Source organism: Aplidium turbinatum, chromosome 1 (assembly GCF_918807975.1).
Source record: "Aplidium turbinatum chromosome 1, kaAplTurb1.1, whole genome shotgun sequence".
Lineage (NCBI taxonomy): Eukaryota > Metazoa > Chordata > Ascidiacea > Aplousobranchia > Polyclinidae > Aplidium > Aplidium turbinatum.
Window position 1 is genome coordinate 28,366,059 of NC_137472.1, and position 18,931 is coordinate 28,384,989.

Consider the following 18,931-nt stretch of genomic DNA (forward strand, 5'->3'; position numbering starts at 1 on the left):
AGGCCCCTGAAGAGTTTTATCGAGCTGTTTTCGTACGCAAAAAGCACGTCACGGGCTATCTTAGCCCTGTGCTAATTAATCGCTAATAACGGGAGCTACGAAAACCACAGAGCCAAAATATTTTACAAGATAATAGCCATGTGTATTGTACGTAAAGAAATTAAATTTTTACCCAATAAATTTATTGAAATAAATTGTTTGAGATGGAAAAAACGTCAGAAAGTCGGTTTTTATTTCAATTTCCCAAAAATACGGTAGCTTCAAAATTGAAATTTTTGAATTATAACATAGAGTAATGCTAAACTTAACAAAAATTACTTTTGCTCATAAAATTAAGATTTTTTTAGGCGTTTTTACATTTCAAAGTAATTGCACTAACATTAACATATATATAACTAGCATTGCACAAAAATGTCTAGCCACATGAGACGAAATGCTGATTGTGAAGGACAGGAAGGTAGAAAAAATGACCAGTTTAGGCTTAGAAAATTTGCAAAAAATAAAAACTAAGTCAAGAAATTTCACATTTCTAGCATATTTCCTTCTGTGAAATATTTCACTACCGTACTAGAGTGGGGCATCCTAATAAAACCCCGCGTCACAAAACCCAAGGTTCTAACGTTATTTGTAGATCTAAGTTATATTATATGAAATGCCAGTAATAATAAGTTACCTAAATAAAGTTGTTACAAGACTAAAGTTTTCTTCTGTCCACAGAGCGAAGACAACCATTTAAAAAATGTAGGCCTTTAACTGCTACTTTTTAAAAGTTCAATTTGGCATAATATTGAAAAATGAGTAGCCTACTGTGGAAGTGTGGTAACATTTAATGTATCTTAAAAAAACAAGCAGTTGTCACACGAATGAATTTTGTTTTATGGTTGACAAAGATAAATTGTCAATTTCAAGCATTTTAGCAGATGGTGACTTGCAGGGCCGTGTGAACCGCCGCCCGTACCCCTCGGCTGGGGGAGGACCACTTATTGTAGTCTGTCTAATGTTTTTTGACTGTTTAAGAAAAATTACTACAGAAGCTCGATAATAATTAATATCTTAAACCTTAAATCATGCAAGACCGTGACTGCTTTCCAAACTCCCGACTGAGGGCCTACCTCTACCTAGTGGCCCACTCATATTTAGTTCGTGGAGCGTTTTTCAGCTTGTAATTTCACTTCTTTATTTTCCATTTTTGTAAAATTGTTTCGCTCGATTTGGTCGCTCAACCATATTTCGTTCATCTCGACAATATTGGGCAAGCATAGTTGGTGATTAAGTGAAAAGTTTTTTGTGTCCACAAAAACCCAACAAAATGAAGTAATATTGCGAAGTGAACACTGCTCACTCAAATAACCTAGTTAATTAAATTGGTAAATTCCAATGTAAATCGAGATACGTTATGAAGTGAAATGCTATTTGTGATGGGGGGCACCTCAGGTAAATTTTCGAAGCTCTAGCCGGCTAAAAGGCTACGCCACACTGGGCTATACAAAGTTTTAAGAAATAAATTATTAAAATCCTTCTATGGTCGTGAATACATTTTTTTTTTGAATGATATGCCAACTTAAATTTCAAATCAAAACTTCTACCCGAATCCAATTTTTTTAAATGGTATGCCAACTTAAATTTTAAATCAAACCTTCTACCCGAATCCAATTTTAATTTCACGAATTTGGTTATACAGGCTACAAAGTGTGCATTCTGTTAAAAAAAGTTTATTGCCGTTAAAATTCAAAATGCATCAAAAATTACCAAAACAAGATTATATTTGTCAAAAATTTCTGGGGGGCAAGTCCCCCACACCCTTTTTCGTTTTAATTTATCGGATATTACGTTTTGCATTGTTCATTTATGTTTATAAATTTTACATTGAACTCTAGTCCTTCCCCAACTTTCTACTAGATTCGCTACTGCAATGTCGGCAAAGCCTATTAGGCTATTAACTACTTTTTCTATAAAATCTTAAAAGTTGTGTTAGCCTATTTCTTGCTATAATGATGAATGTAAATTGTTTTCCCACATTGAAAAGATAATACAACATAAAATTCTATCACTACAGCTATCACACTTTAGAGTGTGATGGCTGCAGTGAAAAACAAAAACAGATTTGATATACGAAAACGGATTTCGTTTTCGCACTTAGCGACCCAAATTTATCCTAAAAACAATCATTTTGTTTCATGCACAAGAAAGTTGGTTTCAATTTGTTGACCAGTGTAATTATAAACTACACTACCGGGATATTTTTGAGCAGGACGTTCAAGCGAAAATCCTTAGCAGGAAATCCTGCTCCGGACCATAGTTTTCAGCTGCATCACCAGCTACAATGGGTATGCAATTGTAAGCTACTGTTGCAAGGGACGCAAAACGAACAACTGTCATGATCGTTATTGTCGCTCATTACACAGTAAATGAGTGGGTCGTAATTAAATTGACTATCATTCACCTCACGAGGTAAGTATAAATAAAAACAAGTGGTAACGCCATGGTACAGAAAACCGGCACAAAGCCACGTCAGCACTGCGCAAACTGCTGTTATGGCCTCAGGCGGATAGCGCAGGGCAAGGCATTAAGTTTTAACCACATTGTTTGATTCTCGTGCATGACGCCTTGACTGTTTCACGAAGAAATTGAGTATTATTCTGTACAAATTAAAAGGGAAACTTGAACCTAAGTAACTAACATCACTAAAGCAAGTGCAAATTTTGTGTAGATTAGACTGCTATTTCTTACACAATATTGTGCAACTATTTACATGAGACAAGACATGTAAGTTTATGTAAAAACTTACGTTCTGTTCACCAATTAACAAAACGCTATACCTTGTCATCATAATTGACATTACTTTAACTAACATAGATTATGGATTATAATCCATGTCAGGTAAATGGACGTAAAAAAGTAAAAATAAGTGTTTTAGTGGGATGCTGAACACTTGGGATTTACACAACATAGAAGTGCAGCAAATACCGATAAGATGAATAGTTTCTATGAAACATGCAGCATTCTTAACATGTAGCATTTGTGTGGTATCGAACCAAGGTGGCATGATTGGAAGACAAACCTTGTGGCAATCCACCAAATATAAACAACATACAGCTTGCAACAAAAGTAATACAATATTTTGACCTGGTAAAATCTTTTGCAATGAAGGAAAAAGTTTACAAATTGACTATAATCATAAAATCATCAAACGTTATCAATCAGTTAATAAATGTCTAAGTGTGATACTAAATAGTGAATAAAGTGCAGTACAAATCGTAAAAAACAGTATGATTTGTCAGGTTGAAAATGAGATAGCACAAGAGGAATCCACTGCGCTTACACGGAACAGACAAATAAAAAGAATAAACTTAAAGAAGTGGTGAATTTAGCAACACACATTTGCGAAAAAACGACAGTCGACAGTTTGACTAATTGAAAAACAAGAAATCGCTCCCTCGCGAGAAGCGTCCGGCAGTTTAACATAACTTGTTCTCGACGAAGAAATAAAGTGCAGCATTACGGGATCGAGCTTAAGTGACTGGACAGTGGACAGTTTGCTTAGTGGTTCAACAAAAGAGAGTACAGTTGCAAAACTATTGGATGTTTAATTGTTTAATGACATAACATGGTAGCCTAAACGATTAATCTAAGACGACAACGTGCCAAGCAAAGCCTGCCACAAAAATATTTTTTTCTAGCAATAATTTTATACCAAATCACACAGTTTATGCCGTGGAAAGTTGTTTACATCCGGGTTTCCTCGATAGTTGATGATATCTTTTTGGTATGACTTTAGCCAACAGCAACGCGATTTAAAAGTTGAAACAAAACAGGCACACAAGAAATGATTAAGTTTAGTATAAGTTTAATTTCTTTAATCTTTATAAATAACATCATACTTGAATAATAACAACAACTTGGATTGTTTCGATGTTTTACAATCTCACTATAAAAACGTAGTTTGTCTCAAACACCTAATAATACAAAGTTAAAACAACACAAAAAGTAATTGGAGTGAAATCGGCAAAAAAATACGCTGAAATGAAAAAAACTAGACATATAACTAGAGGCATACAATAGATCTACTAGCTGAAGCACAAGAACTGATAAATCATTTCCAGTGACAGTTACTTTTAGAGCAACCTAAGTGTGTGGCTGCTACATGCACTGCACCAGTCACTGAACTAGGAATTAGAATATCTTTGACTAACACAAAAGTAATGCACACAGTGCACCGACGATGACGTAAAAACTGTTTCGTCAGTGGTTTCTCAATCAAGCTCATTTGGAGATCAATTACACTCAGATGATATCAAGAGTATTTGATAATAAACCTAACATAACTTTCCCTATAATGCCACCATCACGCCAATCTTCACAATCTAACGCAGTGACCAGCTGAAGGGAAGGCACAGTTTATTGTAATATGATTCAATCCAACAAAAAAAATGTCGCACCCAAAGTCCAACTGGTTTCTTTGTTATTTATAGTATGTTTGGTCACTAGACGAGTGTCCGCAGCAAACTCAAAGCCGTCTTGCAAGATAGAAGTTATCACTGACATATCCAAGCAAAGAAAGGGTTGAGTTTCGTCAAAATCCTTGAAAGAACAAGCTCTCTTCGCGGCGTCAACGTAATCTTGCACAGTTATAGTTCCTCCTTTTTCCTTGTCGATCATCTTCATATCGACAGCACGGTCGAAAAAGTAAGAAAAGATGTAAAAACTCTGGTGCCTGATCTCCAAAGGATGTTGCATCGTCTTTGAAGTGACACTTCGAGCTGCCTCTCGACAAAGATCGTAACTCGAACCAGTGACGCCAATTCCTTCAATAGCATACCTAAAAATAGTTTACAAATTTCCAAGTAGATGCTTGTCCTCCCAAGTTAAAAAGTTTAGTTTTATTATACGTATCTTATAATGCCTATTGTAGCGCAAATTTGTCTATACTACTAATGTATTCGCTATTCAGCTTCAGGGCATATTTTGTAATCCGTATTAAGCCTTGCTCGTTAAGGTTTGTGTTGCATAGCCTATTTGAAAATTTTGTTTCGTCATCCTGCACGTGTAGCCTATAATGCAGCTGACTAAGTTTATTTTTATATTCATATCAAAAATCACAAAATATTTCTACAGATGGATTTTGCAGACTGAAAGTTAATACAAGATGTTTTCTTGATAATTGATATAGCCGTTTGACCAAAATCGGTCAACTAAAAATGAGTGAATCACAGTTTTGCTAGAAAGTAAGTATAGCGAACTCGAAAATGGCCTATCACTTTAAAAAAGAACATGTAGCAATATAGATGTATTGTGTACACTACGTTACAAATCAAAAAAACAAATTAAGATATTGCTTTCTTCAAAGAAATGTTGCATAAAATTACCGTCAAGCTGGTAATCGCAAGAACTCACTTATTTTTTCCATTTTGCCATTCTCCATTGTAGTTTGTCGGTAGACATGCAGTCTGGAGAGCAGATCTTATACCTTCCGTAGTTTGCAGAGTGGCTTCTCTCGCCGACATTAAACCTAAGCCTAGATAGCTGTGTGTGTAAAGGGTCAACTTTTTTTCAAAGACAGATATTTCACTCGTGAATCCATCAGGGGCATTATCCACGGTTTCTTTCTGATGAGGAGCAAAAGAGAGTTGCACAGATCCACCTGATCCAGGAAGATACGTGATTTTACTGGGGACATCACATTGTTTAGTAGTTATCTTTTTCATTTAACCTACAAGCATATTTCAGACTAATTGATTTCGATGGGGACATCACAACAACATGCAAAAGGTCATGTTTAAAATTTTCTAAAGATGTTATTATTTTATTTATTTCTTTTTTTTAGACTTATGTCTAATGAATAAGTAAAAATCTTGCTTACTACAAGAGTTCATTTAGTAGAATAGCCTAGTTAAGGAGATAACACTTGAGCATAATAATTCCAAAACAAGAGCTTATAGTGTTTATATGTACAGTATTTTAGGTTGGCGATGGATAATGTGGGTAAGAAACCAGAGAGACATTTAACATTTTGACACAACTAGACCCTTTTTCTTTTCTTTTTTTCCTACTGAAAATTCAACACAGCTAGATAACATGTCTCATCGATAGGCACAAACCTCCTAGATCAATCGTTCCGATGGTAAATTGATCATTCTCTGATGAGCCGAGCCTTCCAAGAAGGTAGTTAAGTGTCATCCAACCAAATATTCCTTCATCTTTGCCATCCATGATCTCTACAGGTTTGTGCAAAAGTTTGAATGGACTTTTTTTGAAAAGAAGTCGAACCTCATCCAACAAAGCATCGGCTTGCTCTTTTGGGAGCAAGCGCAACCCAGCTGTGGCTTTTAGAGCAAGGACTGTACTGCTCCACCTGCGAATTTTATAATACAATATTAGTGGTGTCTAAAAATGCAGTTGGCAAGAACGTATAGGATAAGTTACAATGCAATTACTGTATTCAAAACAAAATGAAATTTATTACGAAGTTGAATTTATGAAATGAAGTTCCACGTTATCGATTCTGCAGGCATTTTTTAAAGATTGCCAAAAATTGTTTTCTAGCATCTATTGGCACAATACCAGTCAGTCACTTTTCAAGAATTGCATCATGTCACCGCACTCTCGAGCTCTAACACGAAAGGAAACCTTGGAAAATGACATAGTGTAATGGAATTACACGCTAAGCGATCAATTGAATAATCAAATATGGTAGTTCTACTCAACGGAAATCCTTGAAAGCCTGACGAATGATCTAGCACTTCCTACAGATAAACAATTATCCACATTGATATAATCGTCCAGGACAGAGGTGACGAACCTGCGGCCCGCGGGCCGCATGCAGCCCGTCAAAGAATTTTGTGCGGCTCGCAAACAATTTGACAATCGCTCATGCATTAAAGACAAAAGACATCTCAAAGCTGTTTTATGCCTTCACTGGTACACCTTTCCTTTGCTATTTTCTTGCCCTAAAGTCCAGTGGTTCCCAACCGGGGGAGAATTCCCCACTAGGGGGGAAATTTTCAGGGGGAATTTGGTTTTAGGATTGTAAACCTTTTAAGCCTAGTAAGTTGGCCTAGATTAGAGCGTTAAAGAGGAAATTATTATTAGATTAACTCCCGATTATTTAAGTGCACTGACAATCTGACATGGATGCAATCCATCACGTAGGCCTACTCCTTTTTCATTTAAATACTGGATGGCTTTCATGAGGAAACGTAACCAAACGAGTGTTTGAGCTCATAGACAAGCTTAAATTATTTTTTGACTTTTAAATAAAATTGAAATTTGTTTGTGGATTGCTGAATGATGACAGATGGATTAGATTCCTTTCTTATTTGGTTGATATGTTTGGTCCATTGAATAAACTAAATCTGAAAATGCAAGGGAAAACACCAATATACGGTATATATTCAATTGCCATCTCTGTTTAAAGCAGATTGCTCATCAACATGGGTTATCTGTATCCATGAGCCATTGACATATTGATACAATGGAAATTTACAAACTGTAGGCTACTGCTTCCATGATGGTTCAAGGAAGGTTGGAAGAGAGTGATTGATTTATGTCATCGTCATTTGGAGATTGTCGGTACTAGAAGGCTCTGCTGTCTTCTTCGCGAGGGGAGTACGTTTTGTCTGGCCTCTACATTTCGACCAGGCTGGTTTGGGTGGCCCTTCCAGGAGTAGCTACCAGTACCGCTCAGTATTTAAAGATGCTTTTGGAAGCTTTCACCAGCAAGCTTGATAATAATTGAAAGAGAAAAGTTAGAATGAACAATTGAACATGTTCCCATGTTTAAAGAATTATCATTGGTGCTGGTTGTTGATGGCAAAGAACAAGTTCTTCCAGAGTTGGAAAAAGAATTGACTTTGCAACATCTCACAGCATTAGAATTAGAACTGGAATTCATTCGATATTTTCCTAAAATTTATGACGATGAGCTTGATTTAATACAAAATTCATTCACATTGCTGGTGGAAAAACTTCTCGATAAATTGCAGGATGAAGTTTTAGAACTCAAAACGGATTCTTGCGCAACAGACTTATTCAGAAAGATATCAATCACTGGATTTTGGCCATTGATGTGTAATTCCTATCCCAAAGTGGCAGAGAAAGCTACTCGAAGTATCCTTCCATTTGCTTCCACTTATCTATGCGAATCAGATTTTTCAACTCTTGCAAATGAAAACAAAACAAAGAAACATATTAGACGTGGAGAATGATAATCGTTGTGCTCTTTCCAGTACTCTTCCACGACATTCATGAGTTATCGAAAAAAAATCACAAGATTCACACAGACTGTTAAATGCATTGACTCTTAGAATTTTGAATGCCTATTCTTTGAATAAAATACTTTTCAGCTACGTTCTTCTTTAATTAAATTATTTTAGTTTGAAAAGGAATATTACCAGCTAAAAAGGTTATTACTAGTGAAAGTTTAGTTTATCTTCCAAAACTTAGATTAAAATATTAATGTAAACGAGTTTTTAACAAACTAAATTTATAGGGGGGGGGGGGGATTTAGATTTGAATATCGACCAAAAGGGTCCACCAGGTAAAAAAGGTTGGCAACCACTGCCCTAAACACTAACTTTCAGGGTTTAAAGTTAAAAAATAGGAAAGTTATAAGATAAAGGTGTCGTCGTCGTCGTGTGAGCGTCTGGGGCCGAGGGTCTATCCTTTTACCACCCCAGATTCACGATGTTCCCGGACAAAGGTGTGGTGTGTAAAGGTGTGAAAACACTATTCACCAATTTTGTTCGATTCCAATCTATGACGTCATGGAATTTTGACGATTAAAAAGTTGTGTGGCCCGATAACTCATGTGTAATTGACAAAGTGGCCCGCGACAGCAAAAAGGTTCGTCACCCCTGGTCCAGGACGTCCTAAGAAGTGTTGGATTCACAACGTCAGAAGAAGATTTTCTGTTGGAAGATCTCGTCTCGGTTAACCGAGACGGGCTTGAAAGTCGACCAGGCATGGAAAAACGCCATCAAAAACAAAACAGACATTCAACTCTCGCAATACAGAAAACAGGAGACCTTAAATCGTAGGATAGACAGAAACTTTGAACAGTTAACTTCTTCAAACAAATATACTTCGGCTAATAACAACAACTAGGCCATGCTCACATCTCCGCTTAGAGGAACACCCATATTTATATTTAGTTGGTACAGCAATTTTTCGCACTTTTAAATAAAAAATGTAACAATACTGCTACTCAAACTCGACATTTTATAGCTAAGGCTGCATCAATAGGTTTTATATTTTTGGTAATCATTTGAAATGACTAAATTTTAAATCGGCAAAACTAGTAAATCTATGCTATTTTGTTGAAGTTTACTGAAGAAATAAATACTATCCTCTCGCTTTCTTGGAAAAATCTTTCAACGGTTGATTGCATAAGACTTGTTCAAAATTAAATGCTCGTCAAACGACAAAGATGTTCAATAATGACATCCAGAAGCGTTGACAGGGATTATCCAGGGTATACTTTTGAATTCGAGATGATTTTTTTAATTTAAAAACTTTTAGGAGAGGGCTAACTACCTTGTTGAAGTGGGCTGTTTTGCATTTAACCCAGTATCTTTTTTTAAGACAAACATTGCCTCATTCTTTTTCCTGGTTTTTATGGAATGTGGAACCACAAACTGGTATAAGAAACACACGATCGACTAGATTGGCAAGAAAAGGGGAAGGCCTTCGAACGATTACTTCTTTGAATTTATTAGACTTCATTGAATTAATGCAACATAAAATATTTACATACTGTAAGCCTACTAGCCCAATTTTTCTAGCTTGAAACAAATGCAAAGTAAAAGTTTTCCTGCTGTAGATGATTGAAGCGGACGCTGGACCTAGTCTATTTAATGAGAATGAGTTGGTTGAAAAATAGATGTAAGAGATGCTTGCACTAAGACTTAATATTGCAAAACACTCGTTTAAGTTATATGCACAGCATCATGTAACAATTTCGGACCCTACTCATGAAGTGATAAGTAATTAGTCTGAAATGTGCTTGTAGGTTAAATGAAAAAGATAACTACAGTAGAATTCGCCTATAACGGCTTCGTTTATTAACGTCAATTTGCCTATTACGTCACATTTCGCTCGGTCCCGGCAGAATTCCTATCTTTTACGTACATTGTAGTTCGGCTACAACAGCATCGCCTATAACGTCAATTCGCATGTAACGGCACCCTTTATTGGTCCCCAGACGTCTTTTGTTCGTTTATAAAGTCACTTTAAGCCATCCCCTTCACCACGAACGGTCAGTATTCCAAAAGTGATGCAAACGTCATAACTCGTGAAACAGTAACAGAGAGCGACATTTTGCATGACATACATGTACAAACTGCCGCAGAAGATGTCGTACAAGAGGAGGCCGATGGTGATGGCGACGATCCTGTAGAAGCCGTTTCAACCCCAGTAGAAGCCCTGAAGTCAATCAGACAACTAGACCGATACTTCAGAAGTCACGACGATAGCGAGCAAATCCTACATTATTTAGCAAAAGCTGAACGCTATGTGGTAGAGAAATCTGTGTCAAAACCGAAACAGCTGAAGATCAATGCCTATGCCTTTTTTGCTAATAAACAATGAACTTTTCTACTACTGTATGTAACGAGCTGTATTGCGCAAATTTCCTGTACCTTTCGCTGTAGGTTATTTTTTTTAAACAATTTCTTTGTTTACTGTATTATCTGCGTGACTTTTGTCAGTTTGGTGGTACACAGTAAACCTGACTGGACTATACACCTCATTCTTTAATCAAAAGACAGTTTTGGAATAGTTTGCGGTAGTTCGTCTATAACGTCAATTCGGCTATAACGTCAGTTTTTGCAATCCCCTAGAGGTGCCATTATAGGCGAATTCTACCGTATTAAGCAAAATTTTGTTTCAAAGAAGTTAGCCTATTTTTTATATTATGAGCAAAAAACTGCTTTGTGTTTTAACAAAACATGTCGAAAGTTTCATTTGTTGAGTGTCATCAGGCTTTAACAAGTTTGCCGAATGTTTTTAAAATTCTCGGCTCAATTGCTATTCAGATCAGTTTGTTTTTACGCATTAAAAAGTAACCCAATTGCTACAAGTGTTGAAAGTCTAAAGTTTGACAAATTTGCACAAAATGTAGACAAAACAAACAGATTAAAACTTGGTGATAAGGGCATGCACTCCATGCAGTCTAGGAAATTTGGTTTGAAATAAAACAAAAGAAAAACGGAACTGGCAACCCTTAGCTTTAGTCAAACTTAGTTACAAGTCAAGCAAAAACAGAATTGCTACACAGTACACAAAATTGAAATGTTTAATTAGTTTTAACTAAATATTATCTCTTCTTAAAACCGCAAACCTATGATAAATTTTTTATTTTCTTTCTAAAATAATCTCTAAAAAATCCTCCCCATATGTTTTATCAATATGCCAAATAATTGCCAAAATTCTTTGTAATGCAAGAACAAAAAAGCAAACAATCTGGCAACACTTTTACTTACTCTATTTGAGTTGGAAAATGAGCTGAAACTACACATCACGATCTACTGATCAGTGCGACTCTAACCGGTCAATTTCAAAGTATGAATTTTTTTATGGGACCGGTACTTTTTGGAAAGTTGCCACCTTGAAGCTTTGGTAGGCCATGCTTGGTCTCCGGAAAAATAAACGAGCTTAGAGGCCAGCTAAAGTAGCCTAGTTAGGCCTACATTGAATCCAATTCAATATTATTTCTGCCATAGGAAATAAAGCAAAATAAAGTCAATAGTTTGTTTGCGACAACAGATTACATGTACAAGTTGTAGGCTACACAATGTATGATACAGTGTACAACTGCATAGTGCATATATTTATTTTTCTTTGTCGGAATGCAGAAGAAACGATATTGTGGAAATAAAATACAGTGACAAAACCAACAAAAGGAAAATGAGGCAAAGCTATAATGCTTTCAGACATGCATGCAAAGATCCAATTCCAAATTACCCAATAGGCCTACCCATCCATACTTGTTACACATGAATCATTAGCATGGTCAACATATCTGGGGCAAATCTAGCAATCACTTGAACCTTAAAACGTAATAAATTAACTTTATGGCTGGTGAACAAGCTTGTGGCTGGTGGACAGCTTTACAGAATAAGAAGGTAATGAAATACTCGATCTGCATATATGAAGCAAAAGTTTGTTTCGATATTTTATCAAACTCGTTTTGAGCTAGTTGGTCACACACTCATACTTGTTGCAGTCGCTCTTGCCAGCTATGCTAATAACAAAAATACAGCAACTTGAAAGCTACCTTATACAGTTTAAGCTTCTAAAAGAATACTAATTTTGACCAAGCATAGCACTGGCTGCCTATTAGTAGCGTATTACTCGGCTGCATAGCCGAGTGGTGAGAGCCCTGGAACGGCAATCAAAAGGTTGCCAGTTCGACACCGCTCAAGAGCATGTGGCTGTGTCTTTAGCAGGACACTTAAAGGCATGCCTGAAGGTGGACACAAAGATTGGCTTCCTTGCATTCCCGTCCACTTAATCTAAATCTTCAACTACCGGGTGTAAGCCTGGATACAAAAAAAAAGTAATTTGTCTTGTAAAAATTTCTTGTTAAAGGTTAAGTTAATTGCCTAAATGCCTAACTTTTTACATGGGTATGAAAAGCTAAACACAAAAACTGCCTACCTAAACAATCCCTACAAATTCTCAAATAAGTTTTCTCCAAAAAAGGCTGTCTCAGGAATGGGATTTTTCCGAATTGGATTCTCTAAATTGAATTCACCTAAACAAGCTATTCCGGCATTGTTAGTATAAAGCTACAACTTACAGTTTTTCAGGAACTTCATTTTGTGCAATTCTAAGTAACTTTTTTATACTAGCAGCTCCTTCTTTTGGAGTTTCAGCATATGAAGATAAGCCTGGTTTTACCTTAAAACATACAAAAGGTTGTGAGAAATCGTAGTTTAGTTATAAAAATGTATGAGGGTAAACTTGTTAGTGTATGCTCACTTGCTCAGTGTGTAACCTTAGCTTGTCAGTAAATTTCTTTACAAAAAAAAAGAGTTACGACACTAGAATCGGCAGATAAAATTTCTAAAGACATAAAACTGTTATCACAAATTAAGTCTTCTTCAAATTCCAAGTCAATTTGAACCAACGTTACAAAAACTTGTGTACATTGACATTGAAAAAATATTGTCATATCACCTTCATTATTTTTCGACAAGATGTTTAGAGAAATTGCCAGATAAGGAATTCTGCCCTTATTTAAGAAAAGATTAAAGCTGTTGAAAAAAAACTTGTATATATCATATGTATTGGAAATTTTTTTTAGTCCTGGGCTCTTTCTAACTTTAACCCTAACTTTGGCAACACCTGATTGTAACCATGGCAACAAGTGGGTAAGAATAGCCACTTCATTTTTTTAAAACTTATTTTAATATCTTGCAGTATTTTTTAAACATTTTGCAAGTTTAGCAATGACAACTTGTGTAATATACAGTAATATACTTGTATCTTTACCTGCTCAAACAATTCAGAGCACAAGACTGGAGCAATTGAACTTGGACTTTTTTTAAACTTATACACATGTACCCTTGAACCAGTACTTCCAGCATCCATCATTATACCATAAAAGAATGTTGGATTTGCATGTTTGTTCATGAAAAGTGTAAAATCTTTATTGTCCTTTATTGAACTTCCATGTATTGCGGCAGAAGAATACAATTTAATGCAGCAAAAGAAAATGATTAAAAACAGCAATAAAAACATTCCACCTCTCCATTTTATAAACAAGCAAATCTTCTGCTGTAATCCAGGTTGTTGTTTTGTATAAAGCAACGAACTTGATGGTTGAGATTTCATGAAGATTGAACAAGCTGGACATTTATTACTACACACTGCAGTATATTACTATTTATAAGTAGAATGTTCTGGAAAGTATCAATATGCCATGTTGAAGTTAGAGTTGTGATCTAAACCAATGTCATCTCAACATTAGTGATGAGTGATGACAAGTGTTGATGACAAAATCAAGACCTTGTAAAAGATCTTTGCACAATACATTGTCAGGCATTGTTACTATTGGGAGATGTTTTAGAGTGGAAATGGTATTTATTCTGTAAAATTCCATTTGAAATAAAACAAAACCAAATAAATCAACCATACTAGGTGCGGGCTTGTAGGTTTTAAGCCACCCCCATTTACACTTCTCTTCCAAGGCTAAATCAACTTGGCTGATTTAATTAACAATTGTGTAAGGCTACCATGCTCCAGAAGGTTTGGGTTACTTTATTAAAACCTTGTAGATGTTGTTTTAAAATGTTTGTGTCCTCGCTGGTAGTGGTATGGTGAAATTTCAGTTGCCTTTTGCAATGTTTTCGAAGTACCAGCAGCCAATTCCTGTTCCATCCAATGCATTGTACAAAAAACTCATCAATAGTGATATTTAAAAACGTACGGTATATAAGTTTTTTTACAACATGTTAAACATCTGCAGATAATGAATCCCTGTGAAATCTTTAAATAGGCTGTGGCTACATTTACACTACATAAGTGTAATAATAGCCTCAACGGTGTTGCCAACCCTTTTAAAATGTTTGCGGAAACCGTGATCAGTCACTTCGGCAAATTTTTAGGATCATCCATAGACATCTTATTATAACTAGACCGTGCATCGTCACTTCTCTCGTTTAAGATTTTTGAAGAAAGCAGGTTCAGACGTCAGCCATTATTAGTGTACCTATTCCGCGCGTTTGCCAATGCTTTTGTAGGGACCCGTAATGAATTTTCATTGTTTTGAATTCAATTCAATTTATTTTTCCTTGTCAGAATGCAAAAGAAATGATATATATTGTGAAAAAGAAATACAGGAACAAAACCAACAAAAGGAAAAGGTGGCAAAACTATAATGGTTTAAGACGTGCATGGTTTAAGACGTTGTGGCTTAACCCTTTGCTTTTCAACGTTTTTTTGGAAGTTAACTGCTCAAGGGGGGGCCATTTTTGGATCAAATTCAATCAGCTGTTACGAGTTATCCGCTGATGCTATTTCAACAGAAGTTGCACTGGTGTGAAAGCAAATCATTTGTCTATAAGTTTGAAAACTCATTATTTTAAAATTTTATATGTTAAACTTGATATTTCAATTTTTGCAAAGGTACCTAAAAACGACAATTTTGATTTAACTTGCCGCCTTTAATTAACCGTGCTAATCCGATTTCATGCAAACTTCTAAATAACAAAGAGCTCGATCGAACGCACGAAGTGTGTGTGCGGTGTGCCGAATCATTGCATTGATTAGAATTTACGACTTGCGAGCAAATCTTATTGTAAGCTACTCAGTACTCACTGATTCTAAAATAGTTACAATCAGAGTAATATTGTTACACGAATTTGAAAAAAACAAAACTGCGTTTGTTGTCTTACATTTTTGTCCTAAACTAAATGCATTCCGAAACTCATGGCTAGCTTCTAGTTTTATGGAACCAAATTTCTCATAAGTAACACCTTAGCCTGCTTGAATAGCTGTTTACATCTTCGTTTGTGTATTTTAGGTCTACAATTGAGTTTGTAGTATGAATATTTTTAGTAGAGAGAAGACAATTGAACAAGTTGTTGAAATAATCTGAAATTTCTAAGTTCAAATTAGGTGCTTTTGAAATTGTGGATTTGTGTCAAGTCGCATCACAAATATCATGCAGGCCACATCATAAGTCATTTCGCTTACGAGTGTTTATAAACATGACTCATAAATTACATCCACAAAAAATACAGCATTTACATCAACAAAGCTAAGTTCGAAGCTCACTTTTTATTGAAGATTGTGTCAATCAATTTGAAAATACATTTTTAGTCCGCCAGCGTCGAAATAATGCAACAGCGAATTGAGGAACATGCGTAAACAAAGGAAATGTGAAATAACCCACAGTCAGCAAATCTACATAAATTTAACGTTTACAAATGTTGAATCAATGTAAAAGGACTGGATTGCTGACTGGGTCCTTATTGTTTGAAGCACTAAAAATACGCGTAAAAGCGACAACGTCAGCAAGGCAGTGATTATGTTTCTGGCCAAAAAAAATAACGTTTGACTTCAAAGATAAAAATGATTATAACGAAGCTTCAAAGTTTGTCGTAAAACATTTTACTGAGATACAATAAACATAATCAATTTGTGCCAGATTGTGAGAAGACTTCCTAGATTCTTTCCAACCATTTGCATGATTGCAAATTATTTTCTATAACTTTACATTGCTAAAAAATGGCTTCTTTGTTGAAACAACGTGGCTACAATTCTATAAAAAATTCTTAGGCCTACTACATTGAAGTAATGAAATTTTTTTTGTGATTTTGCTGATGACGTTTTACAATATCCGAGAAGTAAAAAATAATAATGATGAATTATTTTACAAAACCGTGGTTTGCAAGTGCTTCACAAAAAATTGTTGGGGGAAAATTTACTATTAGACGTAAAACGTTTGTAAAAGAAATTTGTCGGTTTACGTATTTATAATGTTTATTGCGCTGTTATCGAATTATAAACTGCCTGTAGGCTATTGTCTACCTTTGTGGTTGCCGGCCAGCTTAGAGCAGCATGCAAACTAAGCGTTTATGGTATTTGCATCGTGTTATGATTCTCGAAAATTTCCCACAAGGTCTTTATTTTTATCGTGATATTTTGTGCCTCTTCTGTCCTAAACTTGAAGTTATTGTGCAGCACTATCCACATCGGTTTTTAGACTCAGTCTTCATTGAAAATCTTTTGTGTGGTGCATCATTTCAAGTAGTGTCTTTCCCTAAACTGTTACACAAATCGCCCAGAACCAGGTTGATTATTATGTATCTTACAGCAGTTGAGAGCCCGTTATTGTATGTGTGGAATTATTACTGTAGATGTCTGACTAAATTCATGCCAAAGTCGAGCAAATTCTGCTTTCGGGATCCTTGCCGTTATTTACTGTATTTTTTGTTGATAAGTTTAGGCAGCATTTTTCCAAGATAAATGAAGACATCGGTATTGTTCGTCACTTAGATTTAGTTTTCTCAGCATTATTTATTCATTCTTTGATCCACTAGTTTGTCCCACTTTTGGTATAATCGGATCGTTTATAAATGGCGGGTCTTCACAATAGCCGGCCTCTTATACATTGGCGCAACGTATTCAGATGTTGAATCAATGATGAAGAAAGCTGATTTGTTGTTTGTCTTATGTGACGCCTAAATTTATGCCTCGTCTACAGTACAAAATATTTTGTAATGTACATTGTGTACATTGTACATTTTGTTTGTAGGCCTACATTACAAAATATTTTGTAATGTAGATGAGGCATTATCATCTTTATTTTGCGCTCTTTGAAACAAAACACAGTGCACTGTGAAACAAAAATACAGGACATAACAACAAGTAGGCGACATAAAGCAGTGAAGGGACGCCATCGAGTTAGCTGCTACGTGCAAATGGAGCCTATCTCATAATTTTGAGTGTATCTCACAATTACTGTTTGCAAAAACGCTATTTCTCCGGCTTCTCCCAAAAGCATTTGCAGTGATACATTTCCTCAATTGCAAGTTTTGTCAATGAGAGCATTTCCATAGAACGTTTATTTCGAAACCAGGTTTTCGTGTCTTTATCCAAGAAAAGATTTCTTATTGTAACGTTTTTTATTCGTCAATGAATATTATCTGCTTGAAACAACTGTTTTGAATAGTTTGTGGCCTCCATAGCCTACTATTTTGATCGTGGATTGCTATTCTTCTTTGTAGAGCTGATAACGCAAAAAAGCTTGCTATTATTGTTTCTAATTAACAGCTTTGCGATCACTGGCTTTTCTTTGTAGCATAAGAAATAACGCGCTTTGTATTATTGAGGTCAAACCAAACAAAAGAAAGCAAGAGGATGCTTCTCTCTGCTCGCGCATATCGATGCACGAAGCAATTATGAGCTTATGGCTTGTCATCGCAATGTAATCCATTTCACGCTTTGCTGGAAGTTAGCTAGAAATAGCAAAAATTCACCAAAATCTTGAATTTACAAGAAAACTACACAACTTTTAGCATCAAATTTAATATCATCAGATCCGCCTGGCAATTTTAGGAAAAGTCAAGAAAAACCAAGTGCATGGCGTTACTGTGCTTCAAATAATTAAAGGAAATATGAGGGGGGGGCCAAATCTGGCCTCCCTTTGAGGAGCAAAGTGTTAAGACGTTGTGGTTTAAGACGTTGTGGCTAAAAATCGCACTACCGCCTTTTTCCTGTTTCAATGAATTCTCTTTAAACTTTCGAAATTTACTCCAATAACTCTAGAATTAAAACAGTCAAAGTATTTAATGACCTCACAATTGCTTCTAAACAATATCTTTCAATGATATTTCAACATAAGAAAATGTTCGGTATTGCGTTGTGGCTAAAAATCGCACTTCCGCCTTTTTCCTGTTTCAATGAATTCTCTTTAAACTTTCGAAATTTACTCCAATAACTCTAGAATTAAAACAGTCAAAGTATTTAATGACCTCACAATTGCTTCTAAATAATATTTTTCAATGATATTTCAACATAAGAAAATGTTCGGTATTGAGTTGTGGCTAAAAATCGCACTTCCGCCTTTTTCCTGTTTAAATAAATTCCTTTCAATTTTCGAAATTGACTTCAATAACTGTGGAATTAAAACAATTAAAGTATTTAATAACCTCACAATTGCTTCTAAACAATATCTTTCAATGATATTTCAACAAAAGAAAATGTTCGGTATTGAGTTGTGGCTAAAAATCGCACTTCCGCCTTTTTCCTGTTTCAATAAATTCTCTTTAAACTTTCGAAATTTACTCCAATAACTCTAGAATTAAAACAGTCAAAGTATTTATTGACCTCACAATTGCTTCTAAACAATATCTTTCAATGATATTTCAACATAAGAAAATGTTCGGTATTGCGTTGTGGCTAAAAATCGCACTTCCGCCTTTTT

At 35.5% G+C, this 18,931-nt stretch overlaps 1 protein-coding gene across 1 annotated transcript; it reads right to left on the minus strand.

The window, feature by feature from the left end:
• Positions 1-1,701: 1,701 nt before the first annotated feature.
• Positions 1,702-13,793, minus strand: LOC145772568 (ectonucleoside triphosphate diphosphohydrolase 5-like). Its single transcript, XM_082584432.1, has 5 exons — positions 13,492-13,793; positions 12,797-12,897; positions 6,099-6,352; positions 5,395-5,641; positions 1,702-4,819 (listed from the first exon to the last, which is right to left on the minus strand). The coding sequence occupies exons 1-5, from the start codon at positions 13,738-13,740 to the stop codon at positions 4,414-4,416; spliced, it is 1,257 nt and encodes a 418-aa protein (XP_082440558.1). The 5' UTR covers positions 13,741-13,793; the 3' UTR covers positions 1,702-4,413.
• Between the last annotated feature and the right edge of the window lie 5,138 nt (positions 13,794-18,931).